This window comes from Physella acuta, unplaced genomic scaffold (assembly GCF_028476545.2).
Source record: "Physella acuta isolate Inbredline_101_S28 unplaced genomic scaffold, ASM2847654v3 ptg001149l, whole genome shotgun sequence".
Classification (NCBI taxonomy): domain Eukaryota; kingdom Metazoa; phylum Mollusca; class Gastropoda; family Physidae; genus Physella; species Physella acuta.
In genome coordinates, this window is record NW_026732666.1 from 372,518 (window position 1) to 393,678 (window position 21,161).

The following is a 21,161-nucleotide window of genomic DNA, read 5'->3' on the forward strand; positions in this document are numbered from 1 at the left end:
TGTTTAATTCCTTTTTAAAGTATAATAGAATATTGTAGAAAAAAAGATTTGCGCACCAACTGAATGGCAAACAATATGTATATAATAGTGCAGAATATTATTAGTGCTTAAGAAATTCATTTTCGTTTTCTAAAAAATCGGAAATAGCGTACATTACTTCATCTGATTATTGAAAATCTGATCATTTACTTATATATGAGAAATTTTGTTTGAAAAACTAATAGTAGAATAATTCCCACTTCCGTTTATCGGAAATTTCTGAAAAGTAGATACACAACTACAAATTTATATAATACTTAAATATGAAATTTCATTAACCTAGCTGTAACGGTACTCAAGGGATCGTGTTCAGAGACACACATCAACACACACAAAGATACGGATAGAATTGCAAAGCACAGTTGTTCCGACTCGATAACGCATAAAAGTTTGATTAATCTGCATTTATAACTTTTGCTTGATTAAAGTAAGTCCCCTATTCTCCGTATAAGATGAAGTACTGAGGTGTAAAATGATGAAAACTGTCAAAGTATCGTGTGGTTTTTGTGCACGATGACAATATTTCATCTATACTCTGTATACAAGAGAGTAATAATCCTTGTCGGCATTATTTGACAGTTTATACACTCTAGCCTAATCTGTCGTCGCTGACCCATAGCTTTTTCCGGGTTAATGAGGGGATGAAGTTAGACTTTCGATCCCCCATGCGCCTATTTCGATTATGAGTCTTATCCACAGTTGCATAGTTACGTTGTATGCACTTTAATATACATTATACAAAGTGAACGATCCAAAAACATTAAGAAATGTTCAATTGAATATTTCCAAAATAGTAACTACAATCAAACTTAAAGACAAACATTCCTTTCATAGATTTTGACAAAGCTGTGGGCTAATGGAGGATGCAGTTTTCGTCAATGTATTATAATGCATTTTTTAGTTAGAAAGAAAAAGAAAAAAACCCTATAGCCAATTTGCCTGTATGACTCCCTATTCATATCTAACAAGGATCTGGCTTAAAAAGTAAATAACACAGCTGCAATAATGAATGCCCATTTTTGCTTTAAAATAGTATCTTTCATAAAACGAATCTTTGGACTTTTTACTGGCTCATGTGTTGGACAATATAAACACAACACATCCGGATACTGTTGTGACAGAGATTCATAGTCCTACTTTACAAACTCATCAGCTGCAAGTATTAATACAGAAACAAACACAGCTTACTATTTGCTGATTATTAACGTTAGCTTGATATGCTTTAAAAAATATTTTTTTCTAAATCAACATTTTGAATATCTGATGCGCTGTATTAATATAGTAATATTATATTAATATAGTAATAACTTTCATAATACAATAATTTATTTTTAAAATAATTAATCCAATGCGTTTAGTTTAAAAATAACATTGAAATAATTGTGCATAAGACTTAATAATTTAACAGATTAGTTGTATCCTTCAATAAAGGTATAAACAGACCTGTTTTTGTTTATTTACTTAATAAGCTTGGCTTTTAAACAACAATGAATACGCTTTAATAATTTGACACATCAATCCACGTCAATAGAAATGTTCAAACAAAAGGAAGTAATTGCTGATATAGTTTTATGTTACGACTACTACTGAAGTTCAACGTAATTAATAATATATATTTGATAACAATATAATTAGTTACTTTAACTTCAAACGTTAACGAATTTAATATTACTAATGTTCCGAGGCTTTCGAGGCTGACTTTGCATGTATCATAGCAGGATTATTTGTTACATTAAACACGAAAGATTACATTCTTTTGCCAGTATAATACTGTCACTATCAATAAAACTCAAAAAATATATGCTGAATAATCTATAACACGCTCAGTAAAGCACTAAATACGGGCTGAATAATTTAAAAGTAACAACACACTAGCAACGTTCCATGACAACATTACCTTTCAAGTTTTACAAAACAATACCATGTCATTTCCTTTAAATTTTGAATAAGGAACAAACTAACGTAGAGTTCATAGAGGGGAGTGGGCCAGGTATGATTAAAATGCACTGCAGTGGCGGAACGACCATGCCGCCTGACCCAGTAATGCAGTGGAGTCAGTGGCGGAACTAGAAAAAAGGCTCCCCCGCAAAGAAAAAATTAGGGCCCCCTATATATATATATATATATATATATATATATATATATATATATATATATTTAACCTATATCCTAACTGAGTAATCTAGTCTAATTCATTGCAATATATAACCATTCTGAGAGAACAAACCAGACAAATTTAGTCCTTTTTTTTTTTTTTTTTTTTTTTTGCCTCAGACATGTAAATTACAGCGTCAGTTGTGTGTTCGCTTTAGTATTACAGTTTTCATCATCGGCTTGTGAGGACTGATACAGATTTACAATAGTAATATTTCTTTCTTACTTGTAGCCTACTTTCATTCATTTAAGATGGTTTACTTATACATAGATCTAATACAAAACGTCTAAATATAAAAAAAAATTAAAAATAAATAAAAAACAACATGAAAATGCAAAATGTGTAATTAAATGATGATTCGAGGGATTTTTTCCCTCGGCGTGGTGGGTGAGGGGGCGGTGTAGAATTTGGGGGCAGACAAATTTAGTCCTAACTCATCTTGGGCTAGAAATTAGCATGATCACTACTATTCATGCTGGTCAAAAATATATAAAGTCGTAAGCTTGATTCGTGAATGGTTTCTCGCGTTATGTTTATTTTTTTCATTTTTGGCTTATATAATATCAATTTTGAAGACATTGATTTTTATAGCTTTATTATTGTTTAGTACGTCTTATTTAAATAACAATTCAGAGAATCAATTTCTTTTTAATATACATAGTACAAAACTATTTAAATAAGCTTCGTGGGCATACCTATTTTAAAGAAGGGCAGTAAGTCATGAAATTCATGTGAATGTTTGCCTACCTTTCAAACTATAGCTTTTGTAGATTTTAAAATATTTTTGTACGCAACAATCTCTGCTATAGTAGACGTTTTTTTTTTTTGTTTTTTTTTTTACAAAACCACTTTCAAGATGCATGAAAAACATAATTTTTGAAAAAAAAAATCATTGTTTTTTGGTCGGAACTGGGCCCCTAAACGTCCTGGGCCCCACCGCATTGCGGGGTCTGGCGGTATGGTAGTTCCGCCCCTGAGTGGAGTGTGTGTGTGTGGGGGGGGGGGGGCAGGCCATTAAGGGGGAGGCTCACATATTAAATTAATATTTAAAAAAAAACTTTCATGCGTTTTTTGCCTTGACTATTTGTTTGTAAAATTAATTACTGTAGCCGCTGTGCTATTATGTTGATTTCAATTTTTACAGTCACTACTATACCGCGCTCTTTCCAAAATATATACAATCTCTACATTAGCATTATAACTGTTCGACCGTTCCTCCAAAGTGTTCTGCGGCGGGCTGGGGCAAGGGGTGGAGACCAAATAGGAGACTCGACAATTGTCGTCAAATTTATTTATATATAAAATATTATTTATAATTGTATTATTTTAAACATTGTCAAGGCTGAGTTCTACTTCCCCTATAATCTAACACACGCTGATGCCGGCAAATTTCTTTGAAGACAAAACAACAAAGTACATAGCTCGAGATACCGCTAGGTTGTATTGGGCTTTCAATTTTACGTTACTTCTTTGTGGCATTGGTTAGGCTACCGAAACGCTTTGTATATTTTTACTTTCTCGTATATGCGAAGTATAGAGAAAGTATTGTAATCGTGCACAAAAATCACTTGAAATTTTAACAATTATCACCATATTACACCTCAGTCCTTCTCACATTTGAAGTATAGAGGACTTATTTTAATCGGGCAAAAATTATCAATCCAGATTTATCAAAATTAAAAGTTTTTATGCGTAATCCAGTCTGAAAAACTGGGCTTTGCAATTCTGTCCGTATGTCTGTGTGTCTGTGTGTGTGTCTGTATATGTGTCTGTGTGTAAACACGATTACTTGAGTACCGTTAAGACTAAGTTGATGAAATTTCATATATAAGTATTTTATCAAAATCGTAGATCCGTATCAACTTTTGAGCGATTTCCGATAACCGGAAGTGGTACTTTTTCTACTTTGAATTTTCCAAAAGCCTATAACTTGAGTACTATTTCAGATAGATAAATGAAGTTTCACATGTGAGTAAAAGATCTAATTTTCTACCTTCTGTTAAGTTTTGAGTATGACCGGAAGTAGTAATTTACGCTACTTCCGATTTCTCAAAAAAACTAATGTAAATTTTTTAAGGACTAATAATATTGCGCACTAGTATGCACTTTTTTAGTTGGCGTTCACTTGGTGTGCAATTCTTTTGTCTACGAGATTTTATTCTATTTTTAAAACTTTAAGTATTTAAAATGGACTAAAAATCATGTCTATAGCCCGAGTTCCCATCCCTTGTTGTTTTATATAAGAATATTCGAGAAAGTTTAGTGGAGATCACTCCCGGTTTATTTAATGTAAAATGTGTGTTTGTGATGATGATAGAACTTCCATCATGTACCATCTATTATTATTCTGTATCCTAAATATAATTAAAATAGGAATATAGTACTAGTAAATTCGGTTTTATATACGTTTACTTGTTTTTGCTTTTACAAGAAACAAGATAGTAATCTTGAAAACTTAGAATAATCTCCCTTGAGTGAGTTTTATTATAGGCTTTGGGAAAAATAGTTGTAACCATCCCTAATTTACAGATTATGCATCGCCTCTTTGTTGTTCTATCCGAGCCGACCCTCTTCCCACCCTTTGTTCTTAGCCTCGCAAATACCGAATAGATAAATGTATCGTTTGTGAACTTCCTAACCGCGCATTTACCACTTCAGCACATTTGTCAGACACTTGTCAGCTCTGGTAAGCAGATTTTAATTTACTTGCATTGTATTTTACAAATCTAATTCCCAAAACTAGGAAGGGCAGATTGCTTTTTTATATTAATTAGAAAAGGTTATTCATTAGTACATAAAATAATTGAAATTTATTTATGATCAATTACGATTAATAAAATAAAGTCAATTGGGTGGGGGTGGGGGGGGGGGGGTGAGGGTCTGGCATTTTGTAAATCGCTAAAAAAAATGCTTGATGGCATTTTCGGATGATATCTAAATCAGAAGGTTATCCGTCGCGTGAGCTGGCCACATACAGCTGTACATTCATTCGATCGCCATTTAAGGAAACTGTTGGAAAGCTGTTGAGCACAGCCCAACAAAGGATTATGTCATAGACTTTATATTTGTTTACATATTCAAGTGTCGGCACTCCACAGAAATATGTGATTTAGCGCCCTGAGATACCCAGTGGCTTTGCGTCTGTGACGGGCTTATTGTGTGTCCCGGACAGGGAGATAGGGTTACTACTTAAATTCACTGGCGAAGTGTCATTCAGAGCGCATCACATATGAGCAGTCTGGCCCCTTGCAGCCGTTTAAGTGTGCACAACACACTAATAATAAGTCTCCCTACTACATTCGATGACTAATTCTAACTAGGGGTTGCACCAATCCCCAGTGAAGAAATGTAGCGGAGGCTCTAAGAGCCAAAAGACGCCTTCGACAACTGGGTCGTCGCAGAGGGGTGATCACCGTAAACTGAAGCTTACAGCATGCCATGTGCTGTCTCGTTGGTAGTGTGAACAAACCCGCGCCCGACAAATAAGATCCAAGAAATGAAGAGCCGACATTACTCACATTTAATTAAACTTTTGGAAAACAAGGCAAACGTCTAAAAAAATTCATAAAAAAACGTTTTAATAACAAGCTTTTATGTACTAATGCACTAAAAAGTAGAAAATAAATTATACACTACTATTTAAATTACTATAAAGAAAAGCGTGGGTCACTTTAGTACTTTAGTACCTATTGGATACCTTTACTAATATTTGAGAAGAGACCCACGCTTTTCTTTATAGTAATTTAAATAGTAGTGTATAATTTATTTTCTACTTTTTAGTGCATTAGTACATAAAAGCTTGTTATTAAAACGTTTTTTTATGAATTTTTTTTTTCAGTACTTTACATGCTTTATTTACAATAGTGTTACATGACTAAAAACCATTGCGCGTCTATTGAACGTGATGGCGCAGCTATTGAACCTGATGGCGCAGCTATTAAACGTGATGACGCGTGTGGTGTGGCTGGATAGACATGCCTAGTAATTCGGTCCAAATTTTAATTAATTCATAAAAAATTAATTAGGCATCCAATTAATTCAAATTTAGTTTCAGATTGCATTGTCTTCATGTCTTGACCCACGTGCCAACTGTGAATCGTATCGGTCAAGTAGAAGTGTCCGAATTTTCCCTCCTGCGTTTCTATCTTGACTGACGACTGACGACAGACTGACGAGGAAGTGAGTTAAATAAAAGCTTGTAAAAATACACGATTTGTAACGTTTTTAAGAAAACCTCATAAACAATCTGTGTCAGTGCGCTGTGTTGGACTGATTTTGGAAACAGTGCTTCTCATTTGGAAAACTGTATGGGGCCAGCGTGTTCCAAAACTTTTGATTTTTTCTTGTAGCAGAAGAATTCGAGTAAATTAATTTAGTTAGACGCATAAACAGATAGACGAATGGACAGATAGACAGAGCACTATTAGCAATGTTATTGCATTCAGTATCTTGACTAAAGTTAACCAGGAAGTAAAATACTATTTTCGTTAGATAAAACAGATACTCCCGCTCTAGGCCCAGTTTAATGAAATCAGTGCAATAACTAATTGGCAATACATTGTATAAAACAGTCTGTTTACAGTATTTAGAATATTAAGATTTAGTCAACCAAATCAAGTAAACTACCAATAGTATATTATGCAGTGTCTACCGCATTAAGTATGCCACACAGGGTACACACCACACCAAGTACCATTACATCTAATACACACTTAAAGGGCGTGTGGTCGAATGGTAGAGCCTACAACTGGTAACCTGAAGCTCTCGAGTTCTGACCCGTTATCGAGCCTTAAGTACGTCCATCAGTACACCCAGCTCTGATGGGTACCTGACTCGAGTTGGGGACAATAAATGCGTTGTGTTGTTTACCCTATTCCACCCCCTCTCCCTTATTCTGTTAATTGTGTCATTTTGTGTTCTGTTCGCGTCGTACTTTTGTCTACTTAATTGTAACGTTTAAATGTTCACACCGTATCGAAGGACATACACATACACACGTAAATATCAGGCAGAGATCATCTAAACGGCACCGAGTTTATTCTTTTTCTTGGTTATCCTCTAGAATGGAATAGACCAGGGGTCGGCAACCTGCGGCTCGCGAGCCGCATGCGGTTCTTTTGATGTTAAGATGCGGTTCTTCAGTTCCATGCACAGATATTAATAATAAAACGATATGATAATTAATATAAAGAATAAACACTCGATATTCTATTAGAATATTTAGTTACTCCCTATTTCAACGTATTTCCTTGTATTCTAAAACTGAGTTATTTAAATGTAAACAATGCCTGTGCTTAGATCATATTTATCGGGGCACTGGTTTCCTACACTACCGCCCATCATGGCGTGCTGTATAAAAGCCTTAATCACTCACCGCCTAAGTGTCGAGAACGGATAGTGGCGCTCTCGTGAACCCCATTACAGTACCACAAGGGCCCGCGTACGGCCGCTAGCTCGGTTTCATCATCGAATGTCGTATTGTAAGGTACTCCTTAAAACTAAGTTAGGCGCTTAGTGCTCGCGGGATAGCCCTGGTATCCAAATCGCACCCCCCAGAGACGCCAGAGGACGCGCCTGATTCGATTTATTGAGCGACTATAGAAACCCAGTGTATCCATAGCCTATCGCGCTGTTTAAAATTAACGTAGGCACCATGGTGCTCACTGGTAAGTCCGGGGCACCAAATCGCCACCTGCCGTGGAGCCGGAGTGCGTGCCTGATTCGATATAGTCAACGGTTATTGTTGCCTATCTTGTCTTTAAATTATAGTCTTTTTTTAAACGAACGTAGGCGCCATAGTACTCGCATGTGAGCCCAGGAGCTTCGGGTCGCACAATCGACGAGGTAAATGCACTTGTTGCAGTTTTTCCGCTGAATATAGTAGTACTCCTTACCCGCAATGAAGCACGCCCGATTAAAGGATGCTAAGTGCTAACATAGCCGCTCCGGAACTCTGGGAGCCAAAACGTGTAATGACCAAAAAATGCACCCTCGTGGGCGTCGCCCATAAGAAATTTTATTTTTTTCCCCACAAATCTTCTCGGGCGTATTTTTATCTATTCTCCAAAAGTTTCATGGCACTTGGATGAGCGGTATCGAACCACCAGAGGCGTAGCGACCCTTCCCGGCGCCCGGGGGAAAACTTTCAATTTGCACCCTCCCCCCTCAAACTTTCAATTTGTGACCCCCCCCCTCGAAATTTCAATTTGTTTTTTCAACCCATTTTGGCGCCCAGGCACTTATGTACCCCCCGCTCCCCCCGCCCCGCCCATTGCTACGACCCTGCGAGCCGCATCCGACTTTAATGTTTTTAATATACCGTATATTGAGAAAAATCGCACCCTCCCGAGGCGCCGCCCTTGCGAAATGAAAAAAGTTTTTTTTTTTTTTTTTTTTTTTGCAGAAATCTACCCTGGATTGTTCTAATCAACTCCTTAAAGTTTCATTACAATCAGATGAAAGGTGTAGTAATGCATAAAAGAAAAACAGTCACTTACACACATAGGGCCTACATATTTACATTATATATATATATATATATATATATATATATATATATATATATATATATATATATATATATATATATAATTATTATTATTATTATATATATGTATATATACATATATATATATAAATATATATATATATATATATATATATATATATATATATATATATATATATATATATATATATATATATATATATATATACTAAATCCTAATTAAAAATCATAACATTGAAATAAAAATGTAAGTGGCTCTTTAAAAACTGGGACATTTGTAAATTGTAACTTTTGGCTCTTCCGACCCAAAAGGTTGCCAAACCCCTGGAATAAACGTCTGGCGAAACGAAATTAAATCATAAAAGATGGTGAATTTTTTATCGTCCAGAGCCTCAACTATTACATTTTATCACATTCTGACAAATATTAAAGAACTACTATATAACTTGCGGAATGCATGTCTCTTTTAATTTCTAACAGACCCTATAGCTAGTAACCGGTCGGTGGAAAATACCACCGACGCTACTGTGTCAACGTAATATATTTCCTGGATCAGTTTATGTCCTAGAGAAGTGGGGTCTAGTTTACACACTGTTCTGTTAAATGCTAATAGACTGAACTGTGTTTAGCTAGTGTGATTAAAGTATGCATGTGCGAGTGTATATATATATATATATATATATGTGTGTGTGTGTGTGTCTGTGTGTGTGCAGAAACTGGTAAAAAGACGAATGCTATATTAGGCTAGACTCACATGGGGGGGGGGGGGGTTGCTAAAACCCTTACATCTAAATCTACCCCCAGGCTAATCAACTATTGGGGCGTCAGTGCAAGTCTAGCTAAACCCATTGTGGTTACACCCTAACCTTAGTCTCAAAAAAAGATAAGCTTATACATTTTAGTTACATAAAAATGTGAAACCATATAAAATCATTATATAAGAAAAAAAGACACATTTACTACAGTCTTAACCTAATAATAATACACTTGACTACACTACACTACACTAAACAAAACAAGCTACAAGACAAACATTAAACAAACAAAAACACCTAACAAACAAAATACACCAAACACCTAACCAAGTTGCAATCGCAACGTATGTGGAAATGAAAAAACGTAGGGGGAAATGAATAAAATTCACGAAAAATATGTACACATGGTTCAGAAAAAAAGGTTCAAATACTAATCACTACCACGGATAACTAACTACAAAACGCCCATGCTATCAAACAGGGTTAAATATTGTATGGCTACAGTATGCAATATAGGGTTAAAAGCAAAAAGATTTAACGCGATTTTTAAATCATAAACACACTCGAAAAAAAACGTGATGAATATTCCATATAATATACTTATAAAAACATACCTTACATATCTTATATCTACGTTCTATGTCCTTCAATTAAACTCCTCGAAATGTTTTAGACACACATTTATCTTTCCCCTGCATACATTTTCAATAAGGAAGCTGACGAAGTTATAGTTCATTGCGGGTAAGTGGGCCTGGTACGATCAACGTGTTTTTGTTTACAGCTTTCTGTGTTAACTATCTTCACACATTGTTGAACATTGTTGAACACGAAGATGACATATGATAAAACTTAACAAATAAATACTAAATCTAACTCGCTAAAACAGCACAGTTTAATTATGTTAAAATCATATGTAATACTATTTTTTGCCACAAAATTTACACCGCACAACTTTAAGAATGTATCTAGTTGTAAATAAAAAGAAAAACCATTTCGTTTTGGTTTAAGGTTAGCAAATTATCTCACAGCTTTCTTTCTGACAACGATTGATTAATAAAAATAATGTAATTATGATTATCGATTTATTGTTTTAAAATCATCTAACTTAAAACCATTCAAACCATTTTCACCACTCTTATGACACATACGTGTAAACTCCAAACCATATAAATGAATGCGTTACAATCTTTATTAAAACTATAAACAGAAGTCCTTAATGAATAACAGATTTGTATATACTTATCAACCAAAATGTTGAATAAGTGTTAAAACGCTTTAAAATGATGTCACAATGAATCTATATATATACATACATATATATATATATATATATATATATATATATATATATATATATATATATACATATTTATACTTTATTACAATGAAATAATTTTACATGTGAATTAATCACAGTGTGCATCTTTTTTTTTAAAAACAACTTGATTTTAGTAATTGAACACACCTATTATCGTCCCCAGAACTGCTAACGTAAGAGGAAGTAAATTGCAGATATATTTTACTGTAATTACTCAAACGTAATGTAACTGATAATACGTTAAAATATTATATGAACTTCAAAATTTGAAAATTCCATTTACAAAATGCACTCTTAATAAACAACATGTTTTCATTACTTATGAACAATACGCTTCAAAAACGGGTTTTATAATCAACACTATCGTCAACACACAAAAACTTTCTGAATGATCCAAAAGCTCATACCTGACACACAAAAAACAATAACCTGAAACAATTAATTTCAACGTTTATATGTCCTTCTACTAAATATTACCTATTCTTTTTTATATAACACCTCACTGTTTTTTCCTCAGAATTTAAAATCAGGGAAAAAATGAATGTTTAGTTCCTGTTTGAAAAGTGGGCCTAGTACGAGAAACATAGCTGGCTCTACTGCATTCCTTGTTATAGTAATGGATGAAAAAAATGGGAAGTTTTTTTAAGATACAATTTTAATGCTGATTAACGATTTTGGTAGAGTAATAGAAACGTTCAAGGTGATGAGACGCCTAGGACTATTATTGTTGACCAACAGGGCAGGCAGCCAGACAGGCAGACAGACGGGAGGACAGGCTGGCAGGTAGGCTTGACATGGCAGGATAGGACAGGACAGGATAAGTTATTGCTCTTTTTTATTATCAGGGCATTACGAAACTTAACATCAAATCAAACGATAATACATTTGATTTGAACCATAATATATTAATTTATACAAGTGTATCTGTGCAAATTTACTGTAATCTGATATAATAAATAAAATAAGCAAATGTATCGGCGTGATTGCCCAACTTTAGTCATTCCCTAAGTGTGTTGGACCATTATGTTAGTAGTTAAATTCAAATGTTCAGGTGAGATTTAAATTTTTTCCCCTATTTCCATATTTAAACACAAAATCGACCATGCCGACCCCGGTGTCTGTCAATTATCTCCTGTTGTAAACCTTTTTAAGTATATTTTCTCACTCTTTTTATCGGGAACATTTGTCGATGCTATTTTTAAGGCGCCTTTTTCTCTTGGCCTAAGCACAATAAACTTTATTTGTGTCGACATTTATTTTCCGATCCTCTAAGCGACCAGCTCTGCCAAATCCCTGTTTCCAATAACCGACCTCAACACTTTCGTTTAGCAGTTGTTTATTTATTGTGTGGAAAATAAAGGAAATAAAGTCAAACATTACAATGAAGAACAGAGGAAAAGAAACTTGAATTAAATGTGATAAAATAGCTGCTGGGGTCGGCGTGGTCGAGTCGGTAAAGCTCTTGGTTGCTAAACCGAAAAGTCTCGAGATCCAACCCTCGGGCAGATGAGGCTCGTTAGCTGGGGACAGCCACTCTTCTAGGAGAGACAACCCCAAAATTAAACAACTGCTGCCTTGTAGTTTGTTCTTGGTTGGACAAAGGCTATGGAAGCAAATCCAAAAAGAAAAGCAGGCTGAAATCGGAGTCAATGGCCTCAATGGCGCATAACCAGTTGACACGTAACGCTTAATTGTGTTGGAGGCGTGGTCGAGTCGGCAAAAAGTTCATGGTTGATAAATTCGAACAAAGTCTCGAGTTCAAACCCACTGGCAGATAAATCTAGATCACCTTCAACACTAATAATTAAGAACGAAGAAGAAGAAGAAAGAAGAAAGAATAATTCCAACAAACCATTTTAATAATGTAAGAAAATGATGTTATTAGTAGTATTGGTAGGCTTTCAAAACATCGGAATTAGTTTTACTGTTTGAAAAGCTACTGTCAAATTTAAAGCAAGACACGTGTTTAAGCACTAATACAATCAAGAAAAAATTAAATTATAATAATTTTAAAATAAAATACGTGGAGTTAAATGATTTTTAATGATCTTAGTGCGAGGTACGAATTGTGAACACACTAATAGATTAAGACTTTTTTATCCTATAACTTTCGCGGTCATATAAACCACGGCACACACGCAAGCTTATCTCCCCACCCCCCCCCCCCCCACCCCCCGCGCCCCACCTCCGAAAAAGCTATACGAGGGTTCTCAACAATTCATGCAAGTTGTATACAGTTAAGCGTTTTATTTTTTATTTTTTTTTTGCATCTTTTGACTCAACAGTTTTTTTTTCTATTAGAAACCGAATAATACAGTTAACATAACCACAGCTAATGTGTTTTTTAAAACACAATATATGTAAAGAAATAAAAAAAAATAACATTCGTATTTTTTATGTTTGTTTATTTTCAAGAAAATGTATAATTATTTTTTTTATTAAAATTCCAAAACATGCATATTACATAAAACTTATCTTTAAAACCAATCTTATAAGTAATGTACACATCTCCTACAGTAGTAATATTGATGTGAATTGTTAGGTGTTAGCGCGTCTTAAAATTGCGTACATTTTTTCTCAAGCGCTCAAGTATTATAAAAAAATAATAACCAGCTTGAATAGTTTACAACGTGCCACAGAAAGTAAAATTTCGGTAACACGTTGTACCATCTTACATACTAAGACCACCAAAAGATTGTCAGAAAACATTTAAAACGTACATATTTACATCGACTAGTATGTAAAACTGATATTCCAAGAGCTTAATTTCGTGATATTTGAATATTTATGTTGTCACTGCAATATAAAACAAGATACAATAAATATAATTGATACGGGTGTGAACAAGATTATATCAGTACTAGCCATCGGTGCCCGTTTCACGTGAATTATAGGCCTGTATATTTAAAAATATTGAACTTTTTTTAGAAAAATAATTTATAAAATAGTTATTGGTAAAAAATCCGACACATTTAAAGTAAAAACTTATATAAGCTTAGGCGAGAAAATCGTATTGTATACATTTCATAGCGTACGTAGCTCTAAATAATATTTTAATGAAATAGTTTATTTCTTTATTTTATTCTAAACTCGGAATATGACGTCATTAATTTCGTGTTCTTTTTAGTGTAAACATTAAGTGACGTCATTGTTAAATGCGCTCTTGTCCCAACTATAAACCTTTTTCCGGTTGCATAATTAAAATTGTTTTTCTACATTCGAATACGCATTTATTTTTTTTAATTTTTCTTCTTTAAATAAAATTGTTTTTATACATTTAAAACATCTACCATATTATTTTCAACAAAAGTCCGTATCAAGTTCTCCATATATCGCTGAAGATTCTGATGTGATATCCTGCGAAAATATTTTGCGGACAGAGAGAAAGATAGAAAGAGAGAGAAGTGCGCACATGGGCTTTTATATATTAGGATGTGATATCGCACTAGGGATGTTTTTGCAAACAAGTAAAATAGAAAGCCTAAACTGTCATGTAGAACATACAAATGTGGGTTTTAACATGTTTTACTAAAATACTTAAACACACTAGTTGACATTGTGTTTAACTTTAATTTCTACATAATCTGATGTCTGTTTGCCTATATCGTCTAGATTGATGGCGTCATATGCATGTAGATTGTCATCGACATCTGCGTTGTGTTGGGACTGCTGAACGCCAGAAGCTTCTGTATCATCTACATCATTGTAAGCGCTGTTGTACTCTGGAAATGTCATTGTTTACTCGGTTTAATACATTTATTTCTCTTAAATATATTATTAGAAGTACATTCAACTTTGGCTATTATATATCAACATATTTATAAAAAAAGTAATACTGCATAAGTAGGTATCTATGCCAACATAGTCTCGAGTTCGAATCCTGGCTCAAGTCAGTAGACCGTCTCTGAGTCCACCCAACTCTGATGGGTACCTAACTCACGTTAGGGAAAGTAAAGGCGGCTGGGCTTAGTGCTCACAACACTATCTCTTCATATGCCGAGGTCACAGAAACAAGTGAACTCTACCTCACTTGCCCTATAGAACGTCAGGTTTGAAAAGGGAACTTTACTTTTTACTTTATCTATGCCAAAAAACTACTAACTACAGCTGATAAAACTTCACAAAAAGATTTTCACGATTTCGACATAACATAACAGGGTAATATTATTGCACGACGTCCAATGAATGAACACCAGATGCATGTGCTTTACCAGTTCGATATTTTCTTCCTGAGTCCGTTCCCGTTTTATCATCTCCTTCGCTTAACTTTCTGCATAGAGACAACATCCCACGACGGTACATAATGACTGCAGCAAATAAAAATATTACAGAAGAGACCGCAACTCCTATGCCAATGCCAATACCAATCCCAGTAGCTCTACATTCAGCAGTTTCATCACTCCTTACTGTTGAGTAAAATATTATTTGTGATTTTAAAATAGGAATTCGTTAAAGCTTTAATTCTAAATATTGACCCTCGCATTTTATAATAAGACAACAATCATCTAAACCCATTTATAATCAACACTCTTTTGACAAATAAAAGTTCTAACATTTTAAAGTTGATTGGATTAACAAAACACTTCAATGTTGCATTTAACATGAAAAGAACAAGAGATTTTGTGTGTGTTTTTACCAATATTTTGATCGAATAAAGTAGTTTTAAAATCGTAATCGTGACATCGTGTATTGATGAACCTATTAACCTTTATCTATATTTTCAACTAATTATTTTTTAAAGAAAAAGACAATCTAATTATGTAAAAAAAAACATGGTTTAAAGATTTAAGCGTACGCTGCTATCTCGAAAGTCTCGAGTTCGGGTATCCAACCTAAGTCTGTAGGGCGTAGCTGATCCTATTTAGCCCCGACACGTTAGTATACAGTTAGGGAAAGCAAAGGCGGTTTAGCATGGAACTGATCTTACTATGTCTCATATGTCAAGGAAACAGAGAAATATAAATCCTACTTCACCTGCCCGAAATGTAATAACAATGTAAAATACATATTTCAAAAGTGTTATATTAATTGAAAATCATTTTCTCCTTTTTTAACATTATAACTTCAAAACTTTTAATTAAAACGTTTTTGCAGTTATAATCAACTAGTGTGGAATTTGGCGTTTGGATTTCCATAAAAGACAAAGCCAGCAAGCCAAGCGCAGGTATTTTTTATATTTTTATATAATCTCTACATGTTTCGGGCAAACGGACTTTGGGCAAGTGGCTTTAAGACATGTTCCCCATTCGGGCATTTGTCACATTCGGTCAAGTGTCCATTCATGCATTTGTCTCTTTTGACGGCAACGTGGTCATCTAAAACGAAATATGTATACACTTAGGTCTTAGAGTAAAGAGAAAGAGTGAGAGTGGCCTCCCCTTGAAATTGGTTTTCTAGAGAGAGCAACTGTTTGACACTTGAGACGAAGACGAATGTTTTGCGGTGGAAACACAATGTCGTTTCTTTTCATTTCTTGTCATTTGTTATCATTTGTTGTCGTTTCTTGTCATTTCTTGTGGTGAAAATTACAAGTGAATGGAATATATTATCTTCGTTGATTGTGTTCTATTTGATCGTGGTGCACCTGGCACAACGAGCCATAATACGTACAAAGCCAAGTGTAACACGAGGAAACATTTTTCGGGTCTTTTGAGAATTTGATTGTCCAAAATCATATTAGTGGCGCAAAGAATCTTGTTTATTTAAAATCATTTCAAATGATAAAACACAAAGGCTTTTGTAATCTGAACTATGAACAAACATTTAAATTATCAATATAGTTCTGCAGATTGAATCCGTTTCACACACTGCAAAACTAAAATATTTTAAATTTAGCTTTGCTATTCCGGCAGAAGTAAGAAAAACATGTGTTACCCATGTCCCATGTTCACAGTTGTGTGTTTAAAAACAAATGAATTACATTAAAAATAGTCTTAATAAATTATATATATTAGGCGTGTGTTCATTGAGAAATGACAGAATGTGTTTTATGCTAAGTTATCATTAAAATAAACATTACTCGCCTTCTGAACATTGTCGTCCTATGTATCCTTCTTTACAACCTATTAAGCAATTGCCGTTGACTGAATCACACAGGTCCTCAATACAGTTTCTGTTACATGTTTCATAACAGTTAATGCCCCACATTTCTTTGTAACATTCTGAAGGTTGTCGTAGAAAAGTAATTGTTTACAAATATATTGGTTCAATAAATTAAATACCAACACGTGTGTAATAAAAGAAACCACCGAGAACTGCTAACACAAACATGTAAACTGTACCAAATTTTTTTTTTTAAATCCCTTTACAATAATTATTTTATTTTAAATGAACTAAAAACGTACTTTCTTCGGTAAAAGCATTAGTGGCTTGAATGTTGAAGAGATTTCATGAGTTATCAATTTTAAATACTTTCTTTAAATGTATATTACCCTCAGTACAAAATGGAGGTTCAAATCCTGCCTTACAACCTCCATCACAAGTTCCGTCTTTAAAGTTACAGCTGTCTTTGTTAAAGCAGTTCACACTACAAGATTTTCGGCAGTCAAAACCCCATGTACCTGCACTACATTCTGAAATATAGTGACGTACAATAAAGTTGAGCACATTTATCACAATTTATGTGGATCAAGTGAACCAAACAATAGTATAAACATCCGGAAGTGTCTTTTCGAGATAACATTCAAGCTTGTGTCTAAACACTTTTGTTCTTCTCACCAGTTTGGCATCCCTCAAATGTGTATCCTGGAGCACAGCCAGATGGACAGGTACCAGTGTCCACGTGACATTGTTCATTGTTGACACAGTTACATTCTTTAGTACAGTCTAGGCCGTATTTGTTCTTTGGGCATATGTTTACTGGAGAAATACAGATGACAACATTTAAACATCTTTTAGAATTCTATTGAAAATTATTCAACATATTTTAGAATTTGTATACTTAAATGTGTCTGATAATAATAATAGGACATAGATTGATATATGTTTCAAACCCATTCTATCAAACATACAGGCTACTTTTGATTTTATGAAACACACTTCAGCAACATTTGTATTTATTATAGTACACACCTCCATAAATCTCGGCCTCACAAAAGTTTAAATATTCTTCATCCAATGTGACATTGACACGAACAACATCACGTGATCCTGATACAACAGTGTGGACTAGTGCCACTGACTTAGGAGCCGTGTATGTGAACACTTGGTCACCTTTGTCGTTCCAACTTGTTAGTGTAAACCCACTGATTCTATCTGGGCAGCAAGATGCGGCTAATACAACAGGAAATTACGAAATAGATTAAATCTTTACATGCTATGCCATTATAGATACTGTGCAACAAATTGAGTTCCACCAGGTTTGTTGCTAGGCGATGCAAGAGTAAAAAATACACACCCCACTAAATATTTTTGTATAATCAATATTGTAGTCATATTTATAAATTTCCTATTTAAAAATCAAACCAGTTATTACGATTTTGTAAATGTACAAAACATTAGTCGAATTAAACACACTGATATTGATCATCATGCTTTATTTTATTCTATACTCTATGATCGTTTTTAGAAAATGTTGAGAATATTATTAACGCTTTAGGTAAACTGCTTCTGAGTTGAAGTTATTATTTAATTATTTTTTTTAACTGCTACGGATTACCCTCTTTCCCGCTACTTACCATCAGATAAGTTGTCCCACCTGCTATATAAAACATATCTGTTGACACTGTATGCTTCACCACTGAAATCAACTGTCCAGTAATGAGGTTGTTCATTCGATGTCTTGTTGATGGTATGTATACATGATCCCAGGTACCAACTACTTCTTCTATTACCATCTACAGCGTTTGACGCGTTTGAAGAAATGTCATTAACAGTAGGATACGTACTGTCTTGTATGGCAGGTTGTTTAACTGCAACATTCCTACCTAGATTGTGTAATACGCTTTTTATTATATTGAATACATCTTCCAAATACAGTGTTTATCAACATGTTTCATTAGGTACAAGATGTTCAACTAAAACCTAGATAGTTCATAGTTACCTCCGCTGATATAAACATTGCAGACATTTGTTACATTATTCCCTGACAAAACAAGACGTGTCATATTTACTGTTGTCCGACATCTGAACTCAACCGTGTCCTGGCTGATAGCAGATTGGTAAATAGAGTCACACGTAGAGTTTCCGTAAGTGATGTTTAAGTTTGTCGTCAGATAATTTGCTAAAATATGATTGAGCTATGTTCAAGTTTAACTCGTATTTTTGTTTATCATTATAGAGTTGTTTTAATAATAATAATTGGAAAGTAAAAAAAAAATATTACTAAAAAATGTGTATATACCATAACATCGTTCTATATTATTTGCTAAAACTATTTCTGTGATTATTGTAATGCTAAGTACACCAAAGTACTCAGGGTAACTGCTGCTTACACTATAAATAGTGTTGTAGTTTTTAACGAAGCTATAAAAAAAAATTCTTACCCATACATATTTGATTACTCGGAGTAAAATAAATAAAACGTTTCATCATCCTACCGTATGTATTAAAATATTTAATGATTCATGTTATTAGATTACACAGATACTGGTTAAGCACGCTGATTAAATTTGATTTCAGCCTCCAACAATGCCCGTGTTAGTACTTACTTGCTTGCTTAAATTGTACCCATAAAAAAGTGAAAGGGTAGGACATGTTCCAGGAGACTTCAATGCTTTGTTCAGCTCCTGCAGCATTACACCCAGGACATTGTGCTAAACTTAAACCATCCAATCGCAATGTTGATGTGTACACTGTTGCGAGATTCTCTAAAACAAGTAACATATTAAACAAATTAAGTATGCCTTTGATCCATTTCATATATTGTTTCTTTTTTACACGCACAATGCCGAATGATTTATTTTATGTTTTGGCTATAATCAAGTTCAATAATCGTGAAAAATGACACTAAGTTAAATAAAGTAATACCCTTTTATTGGTCTTTAGACATTTGCATACACTTAAACATTTTCACGTTTTTGACGCCAATGAATTACATGCTGTCAATGTGTACTCTCCTCCACCCGATATTTAATTTCTATGTCTGATGTTCCTACATAAAATGACTTAAGATACACAGTCTGGTTGTAAAGCTTAGAACACATTTTTGTAATCATGATTAGATTTAGGCCCTATGTTTAGCGACACGATGAAGGGTTAGGTGAGTCGAAATGGGAGTTGTTTGTTTCTGTGACCTTTACAATGTGTAAGTATTGTAGCAAGGTAATTCTTTACACCCCCTTAAACTTCCTTAATGCCAGAAACCCATATAAGTGTTATACGAACTACCTAAAGTCAGGAGTTCGTTTCTCTGACCACCAAACACGTTGATACGCAATACTTAATGATGTGTGAGAGAATCTACCTGTGGTATCTATTTGACTTACTTATACGATACTAATACTATGGTAGAAAAATAAATAATAGTGGAATAAGAACAGTTCTTCTGACTTGAACTCAAAATCGAAACTTTCGGGGTAGCAGCCTAGCGCTCTACCGCTAGCCCTCGCACTCCCCTTTGTTAAACAAAATTCCATGTTACCTTTCATGCTAATAACAACTAATCCACTAGTAGCTACTTCTTTGTCGAGCAAACTGTTAACTCAAAATTCCTTTTTTATAAGCGAGATTTGAAGATGCAAGCAAATTTACCTTGTACGTTATTTAATATAAGTGATTAATGAATGATCACCATGAAACAAACATACGTTTTTAACACAAATTTAAATAATTAAAAATTGCTGCGATGTTAATTAAGTAAAATATAACTTTGTTTTGCTTGGTGATGTTACTGGTAACAAAAAGTATTTTTTTAAATTTTGTTCGTGACAAGTAGTCTTTCGCTCTAGTTGCGAAACATTTTAAGAAGGCAAGTGATGATGCCAATTGTTAAAAATATTTCTCATTGCAAATATTTCTCATTTAAGAAATCTCGTGATAAGACTCTTACTAATTCCAAGAAATCATCAATTTAAAAAAAAACGCAGTTTATATAAAAGTAGTTATGTTTATGGAGGAATTACAAAGCACCAGTCTCCGTCCTGATAGTATGGGGACATGAGAACTTATAATTTGTCTTTAAGCAGTTGTACAAAATAAAATTACGATATTTTTTGCCATTAGACTGGCATACGCACACGTTAACGTTTAACAAGGGCAAGGTACATAATGTTTTATTTTTCTAAATCTTATTCTGGAGATTACGACATATACTTACGGTACTGACAAGCAGGACCAAACCATTCAATGTCACACCTTGACCCATTGATGCAGGTACCGTCGTCTGTACATTTGTTGTTTGTACAGTGGCACTGGAGCTTACAGTCTTGGCCAAACCATCCAACGTCA

General features: G+C 34.1%; 1 protein-coding gene across 1 annotated transcript in view; it reads right to left on the reverse strand.

The window, feature by feature from the left end:
- Positions 1 to 21,161, reverse strand: part of LOC131956426 (receptor-type tyrosine-protein phosphatase eta-like) — a 40,916-nt gene extending 19,755 nt beyond the window's left edge. Inside the window, exons 1-5 of the mRNA XM_059320862.1 lie at positions 21,031 to 21,161; positions 19,424 to 19,582; positions 18,817 to 18,996; positions 18,452 to 18,700; positions 17,847 to 18,047 (exon numbers count right to left, since the gene is read on the reverse strand). Of these exons, the coding sequence (XP_059176845.1) occupies positions 17,847 to 18,047; positions 18,452 to 18,700; positions 18,817 to 18,996; positions 19,424 to 19,469 (676 nt within the window). The 5' untranslated portion in view covers positions 19,470 to 19,582; positions 21,031 to 21,161. The remainder of the gene's footprint in view (positions 1 to 17,846; positions 18,048 to 18,451; positions 18,701 to 18,816; positions 18,997 to 19,423; positions 19,583 to 21,030) is intronic.